The 7,507-nt window shown below is 46.2% G+C and overlaps 1 protein-coding gene across 1 annotated transcript in view; it reads right to left on the reverse strand.

Moving 5' to 3' along the window:
• Positions 1 to 6,302, reverse strand: part of SLC6A7 (solute carrier family 6 member 7) — a 43,273-nt gene extending 36,971 nt beyond the window's left edge. The window contains exon 1 of the mRNA XM_048489970.1: positions 6,043 to 6,302. Coding sequence (XP_048345927.1) covers positions 6,043 to 6,075 — 33 coding nt within the window. The 5' untranslated portion in view covers positions 6,076 to 6,302. The remainder of the gene's footprint in view (positions 1 to 6,042) is intronic.
• Positions 6,303 to 7,507: the final 1,205 nt, after the last annotated feature.

Consider the following 7,507-nt stretch of genomic DNA (forward strand, 5'->3'; position numbering starts at 1 on the left):
GAAAGGAGATCTTGGCATATGCACCCCAGCAGGGGATGTTTAAGAGTTTGTTGGAGGCTTGTCATGGATATAATTCAGAGTAGAAAAATAACTGTAGAAACAAAGGAAAGTAGGGAGGGGGAAACTTTATAAAGGATGAAGCAATGGGGAATATCTGGCCCTACCTGTATCAGTACTACCTAGAACAGTGTTTCCCAACCTTTTCAACATCACAGTACCCTTGACCTCGGTCTTCATATCTCACAGGCGATACACCCCTGCCACCCCCTTCCCTTCCTAGTTCCCCTGCTTGCCACTCCCCCGCCTTCCCCTCCCAGTGCCCCTGCTTGCCACCCCCAGAGGGGTATCTAGGAAAAATGGGCCCCGGGGCAAAATCCAAGTTTTCTTCCCCTCCCCCCCACGATGGGCTTTAGTGGAGCTATAATAGATCCTACATCCCTTTCTCATGGTGCAGCACTTACCTGGTTCTAGGTCTGTGGCTTGGGGGTCAGAGGTGTGGCTTGGGGTAAGTTGGAAAGTGAGGATAGGGGAAGGGTATGGAGGAGTGACTGGGATGGCAGGAGGGTTGAAAGGCTGGGGTGGCAGATTGGGAGAGGGTGGAACAGAGAGTCTTGAGGTGAGGGAGGGCAGAAAGGTGAGGGTTCTGGTGGGGCAGGGTGGGGCAGGGTGAGGCTTGGGGTGGGGGAGAAAAGAAAGATAAGGATTGGGATGGGGAGGGTTGGCAGGTGAGTATTAGAATCGGGAAGAGTTGGAAGGTGTGGGTAGGAGGGGGAAGGGTTGAAGGTGAGTATTGGGGTGGAGAAGTTGAAAGGTGTGAGTATGGGTGGGGGAGAGTAGAACAGAGAGGTTTGAGGTGGGAGAGGGTGGGAAAGTGAGGGTTCTGGTGAGGCAGGGTGGCAAGGTGAGGCTCAGGATGGGGAGAAAGAAAGGTAAGGGTTGAGATGGGGGAGAGTTGGCAGGTGAGTACTAGGGTGAGGGGATTGGAAAGTGTGGGTTGGAGTGGGGAAGGGGTTGAAAGTGAGTATTGGGATGGGGAAGGGTTGAAAGATGTGAGTACGGGTGGGGGAGGGTGGAACAGAGAGGTTTGAGGTGGGAAAGGTGGAAAGGTGAGGGTTCTGGTGGGACAGGGTGGCAAGGTGAGGCTTGGGGTGTATTGGGTGGGGAAGGGTTGAAAGGTGTGAGTACGGGTGGGGGAGGGTGGAATTTAGATGATTGGGGTAGGAGGGGGAGGTGGGGAGGCTTTGCCAGGCCTATGGATGGCCTGGCTGGAGTTTTGGGGGTAGAGGAAGGGGCTTGCCGGGTGTCCAGGGGCAGCAGCCAGCCAGCACCCTGGACCCCAGCTCTGATCTCTCACCATCGCCAGGGAGAGGTGCCAGCAGGATGTGCAGGGGGCCCAGTGGGGCAGCAAGCATGCTCCTGGGTGGCATGCTCCTGGGTCAAGGCACTGCCACCACAGGCCTGCAGGCGCCCTCAGTGCCGCGGCCAGCTGAGGGGTGGCTGCAGGGAGAAAGAAAGGGGGCCCAGTAGCATTGTTGCAGTACCCCTGGGACATGCTCACAGCACCCCAGGATACCGCGGAAGCCTGGTTGGGAATTGCTGACCTAGAATTTGATGGGTGTCATGAGGATAAAAAGGTATGTGGTGTTAAGGACTGAGAGTAGACAACCTTGGCTCATATATACAGCCCAGCCAGGATTTCAGTCATCAGTTATCATTTATCAGACTACCCACAAGAAAATTACAGAGAAAATATGAAAACCTGGCTAAAGCCTTTCATTTCATATGTTTTCTATAGAAGGAGAGACAGGAACTAGTTAAAAATGTTTCAATGAAAGAAGCTAGAAGATGCATTTGAAAATAATTTAACCTTTCAAGGAATTTCAGTAGATGACCCAAAAGACTGAAATCTCAGCCAGGTGAATCAATTTTTTTGTAACTTGACTAGAATTCTTAGTTCTGAATTTTTTGTACAACAATCGACTTTTAAAAAAATCTAATGAGGTCAATTTTTTAAACTAACAAAATGTACATATGTATTTCACAGAGTCTGTCATAGAATGTACATTCAATATTAATCTACGTTTATTGAATGAAATGTGATAGATGGCTCAACTGTTAATGGCTAGAGGGCCAGGTCAGTAGATACTTTTTTTACAGGCGTATTATTCCAATAAGCAGTTGTAAATGATAAACTCCCTTTTGGGTCACAGTCACTGTGTTATAGTAGTTAGAGGACAGGACTAGGATCTGGGAGATGTGGGTTCAAATCCCCACTCTGCCAGGTCTACTTGCTAGGTGAGCTTGGTCCCATTGCACATGTTATAACCTACCCCACAGGATTGTTGTTTGGGTAAAATAGTGAAGAGGAGAACAATGTAGGGCCCTTTGATTTCCAATTGGGGACAAAGGCAGGTAAGTAAATAAAATAAATAATGGGAACAATTATAATGTATGTATAGACACTATGAAGGCATTTTTTAACTCATCATGCCGAACAATGAGCTGCTAGGAAAGATAATATTTCACTCTGAGAAATGCATCTGTGTCACAACTGAGTCACAGGCTGGCAGCCGGAGGAATCAACTCTCTTTTTTTATTTTTTCAAAGTGTTATTTTCCTCTCAGTATTTTTACAAAATCTTGTTATAGGAGAATTCAGTTTTTTTAATACTTTGAACAGGAAGTTAGGGCCAGCACTAGACAACATGGTGACTTCAGGTTTGCCACTGATAGAAGAAACGTTTACGGAATTCCCCCTTCTCCTCTACAACGTGAATCTAGCCTTGTTCTAATTCATGTTTTTGGCTGCGTGCGCCTGAAGGTGGACTGAGAAATGAGGACATGCCACTTGTTTCCTGAATTATACATTATGAAAGAAGGAGAATGTGACATAGACTGTAATCTTTTAATAGATAACATACCCAATGTTGTTTCCCCAGGTTCAGTTTTCCCTAGGGTGGTAGCTATAAACCAGAAAGCAAAACAGGAAGAGTCTCAACGAAAAGGCACCTGTTGTTCACAGGCAGGCAGGAACTACAATTACTAGTAGTTTCTCATGCTGGCTGCTTGCCTTCAAAGAAGACTCACGTAGCATGCTTAGAATGGCAAAAATTAATACAGGAATTACTGATCTCCATGTCTCCATGGTTGTTGCCTGTAGAAGTATTGTGATTTCTAGAGAAAGCTGACATCTATAAGTTGACCTCAAATATCTCCCTGCTGCACTCTAGTGAAGAATTATCCCATAGGCCAGTGGCTTCTGAACGAAACATCACTAGCACAAACAACTTTTTACAGATATTCCAAAACTTAAGTTAAAAACAAGACTTAGAATAGAGATGGCATGAAGCTGTCTCGGAAATTCAGAGCCAAAGTTTGGTATTATACCAAAACCTCAGCTAACCTCAGTTTTTTCTGCTATGTGATTTCAACATACATCTGACAGAGGGTAAAGAAGAACTGATATGAAAAGGCTCTTTTGTACTCACACTATCCTAACACTCACACCAAGCAGGACCATGATGACTTCCCTTTCAGCCCCAGCCCCACCTTTTCTGCTGCAATCTAACAGAGCTCTCTGTATGATTGGCAGGCCACCAAAGGAGGAAGGGGAAACTGGTGTAGGAAGCCAAAGATACTGAAGTCGTTCATATTGAACAAAATGAATGTACTTACTAGGGTGTAAGAACCTGACAAGATGCCCACTCATTTTTTCTGGGGCAGGTATTTTTTTGCTATTTTTCCTGCGTACATATATAATTTGCATTTCTTCTGGCCTGTGCTTCCTGCTACTTTAATCACCAAGAGGTGTCTGCTCTGAAGCCCGCAGGACAGAGGCCCCTTCCGCACACACAAAATAATGTGTTTTCAAACCACTTTCACAACTGTTTGTAAGTGGATTTTGCTATTCCGCACAGCTTCAAAGAGCACTGAAAGCAGTTTGAAAGTGCATTATTCTACATGTGCGGAATGAGCCTGAGACACGGAAATGACTAGCCAGGTGATCCATTTTAAAGACTATGCAAACTCTGAGCCCAGAAAAAAAACTCAACGGGAATCATCTGGATTTGTTGCCATTTTCTTACAACACGACTCAGCACATGGTGGCCACCATGCCTGCTTCCTGTTTTGTATGCAAAGTAATGCCTTTCATATTTGGGAAAGGGGCAGTCAGCTCCAGGAAAATGTTGATCTTGTGAGTCCCAAAGTTCACTAGAAAACACTCTGATACTCAAAGTGTGCTCATATAGGGGAGGGAATTTGGCTCAGCAAGAGCCAGTCTAAACAGATGGTCCTTGCAAGGGGTTGGTGACTGACTCCAGCCTCCTCCTCCTCCTCGTACAGGTCTGGAGGGTATCTCCTGTAATAAAATGTACAGCTTAGACCTCTTCCACACAGCAAATGTATAACAGGTTGCAGTCGTGATAAAGGAACCCATTTTCCTGTTTTTGCATTCACATGCATCTGTGCAGGCAGCGATTGGAGCCCATGGAAACAATTTGGGTTGCGTGATGCATCTCTTTTTTTATTTACTTCCCACCCACATACATGCCGATGTCCCACGAAACGACCAGCTGCACCTGTGTAGCTACGCAGAGGCAAGCCACATTTTTTTTAAAAAAAGGGGGAAAGGGGCCTCTCCGCAATGGCCAGGCAATGGTGGGTGGCTTCTCCTTGACCATGGAGGATGGGGTGGAAGGGAGGCAAATAAAGTGCCTCCTGCCTGGCCGTTCGCTTGGGAGTGACTCACACCTGGGATTTTTGAAAAGGATCACTAACAATTTTCAAAAAAACTGGGTTGGGGAAAATAACACGGGGCAGACTTGCTTTGGGGACGGGATCTGTGCAAAGTGCCCATCCCACAGATTATTTACCATCCTACAGCCGTATTTACTGGTGTGTGTGGAAGGGTCCTTAGAAAGAGGAAACCTTTCAGCTTCATCCATTCCTTATGTCATCCTAATTATATTTTCTCTTATTGAGATACACTTCTGTCCCAAGGCCACTGAGACTTCTCAGGAACAGAAACCTGAACACTCCTAGAAACTCCTTTAGCCACATATATGAAGGAACTTTTCTCGTCTCCATTCTTATACTAGCATCAACTCTTGAAGATATGATTTTGGAAAGGATTTAAGGTATAATAGACACTTCCTAGTCAACGAGTTACAAGGGTCTAAGAGTTACAAGGGTCTAAGAAGGAAAGAGTTAGACATGGCCCCTGATGAAGAAACCAAGAGATTTCAGATTGAGAGAAAAAGGACAGAGAGTGTAATGATAATGTGTAATGATAATGGAAAATCATACCGCAAAGACCATCACGAAATAAGGAGAGGGAAGAAGCAGCCAAATGACACAAACCTAGTTTCAGAAAGGCACAACAGACTTGGCCCACTTTTATGCCTTAGCAATCCCCAAAGTGAGTAACTGCCCAGTTCTCCTAAAGCTCACACTGAGCACTCACCACTGTCCCTCCCTTCTTCTGTGTTATGCCCCAACAAACCTGCTATCCCTTGGATATGATAGGGAGGTGTCTATAATTGATGTAAAGTCCACAGGGGATGCAGCCTTGCACCTGAACTTCCACCATACTCTCCCACCCAGTCACAACATGAACCATTCTGATAGGAACACTTGCCTTCTAGGAAAAACATCTGCAACGCAAGGCTGGGTAACTCGAATAGGTGCAGCCAAATATCTGCACAGCTCCAGTGTTTACTGAACTTGCTAATTAAAGGGAGAGAGAAGAGCTCCTCATGAAATGACAGTCACCCACGCAGCAACCCACCACTCAGCCATCCACCTGCTTCATCTGCTGCCTTTGGTTATAAGAGAAGAAAGCATTGCCCATGTAGTAGATTGCCACTACTAAGTGCCTGTCCCAGAGGAGTCATCTCCTGGTATACTTGCCTCAGGAAGTGATGAGGGCTGGCTTTCTGTATTTTGGCATGCTCAAACTCCACCTATTTTACATGCAAAAAGGCACCTTGCACAAGCCCCCCCCCCCCCATATGTTCCTTTGGTACCAATTGTTGCCTCTTACCTCCCGGAGATGATTCCCCTGGCCCTTCTTCATTTTGAAGTCTCGTTGCTATGCACTCCCTCCCTGCATTCACTCTTGCTCTTCCACTTGTTCCGGAGACAATCTCTACAGCAATGGGGGTGGGGGGGACAGAGGGAGCATCCAAGAATGAGGGATGGGTAGGGGGGGTGTTAATCTCCTTTTCTATTTTTCTGTTCCTCTCTGGATTGCTTCTTCTTGTCTGAGTGTTGCTGGCACAGTGAGAAGAGATGCTGACACTATCTAGAACAAGGCAGAATGAGAGGGAGCAGCCAGGGAGGGTGAGAAGCAACACCGGCTGGCTGGTGCACAGGTTTGTTTGGAGTTAGATGGAAATTGTGATCTGCTGAACAGCACGTGGGGAGTGGGCAAGTGCCCATATACAAGGGGATTAAATAGATAATAGAGCATGGGTCTATAAATGGCTAACAACCAAGACAGTTCATTTGAGTTCAGAAAAGTTGTGCCTCTGAATACTGATGGTGGGGTGGGAGGTGGGGGGCTAACAACAGAGAAAAGCAGTTACTTTTCATGCATTATTTGTCACAGAAACATTTGTCACTTCAATTTTAAATAGTTCCAGTTCATTACAGAATGGATTACTTAATTAGATGTGGAGACAACGTGCTATGACAGTGATGGCGAACATTTTCGAGATCAAGTGCCCAAATTGCAATCCAAAACCCACTTATTTATCGCAAAGTGCCAACACGGCAATTTAATCTGAATGCTCCCGCATCACTCGGGAGAAAGCTTGGTGAAGCAACCGTGCAACGCTTCAAATGGGTGAATCACGACCCTAGGAGGGTATACTCAGAAGCAAGCCCCATTGCCAGCAACCGAGCTTGCTCCCAGGTAAACGATCGCACCCAGGCCAGCCTAGATATATGTGTGTGGGGTGTGTGTGATTTTCCGCCCCATCCACATGACGGACTCTGTGCACGCGTGCCCACAGAAAGGGCTCTGAGTGCCACCTCTGGCACCTGTGCCATAGGTTTGCCACCGCTGTGCTATGATATAAGTACACTCAAGCCCATTAGGGGCTGTTCCTACAGCTTATACCATGATGTTTAACTGTTCATCTGTTTACTTTCCTGCCCCTCTGGCTGTGTTAGTAAGGTTATACTGACTATTCTCCACTGAATGTACAGTTTATTCACTCGTCCATCATTCTTTAAAATCAACTACACAACCCCAGCTGTTGTGATTTTGTGTACCTCTGTTCTACAAAAACAACGATGGCCATCCTTAGAATATGTTAAAAGGGAAACACCTGATAAAGAAGGCTAGGCAAGGAAGAGGTTGGAGCAAGGCACTCTCAGTTCCCAGCAACCACAGCTTTGCCATGTGTTGCTACCCATCAAAGCTATGAGGGCATACTACGTAAAGCAGGGCCTCACTAGGTGACCTCAGTGACCAGGTAGGTTTCCTGCTTCTGTTTTGATAG

This window comes from Sphaerodactylus townsendi, linkage group LG03 (genome assembly GCF_021028975.2).
Source record: "Sphaerodactylus townsendi isolate TG3544 linkage group LG03, MPM_Stown_v2.3, whole genome shotgun sequence".
In the NCBI taxonomy this organism is placed as follows: Eukaryota; Metazoa; Chordata; class Lepidosauria; order Squamata; family Sphaerodactylidae; genus Sphaerodactylus; species Sphaerodactylus townsendi.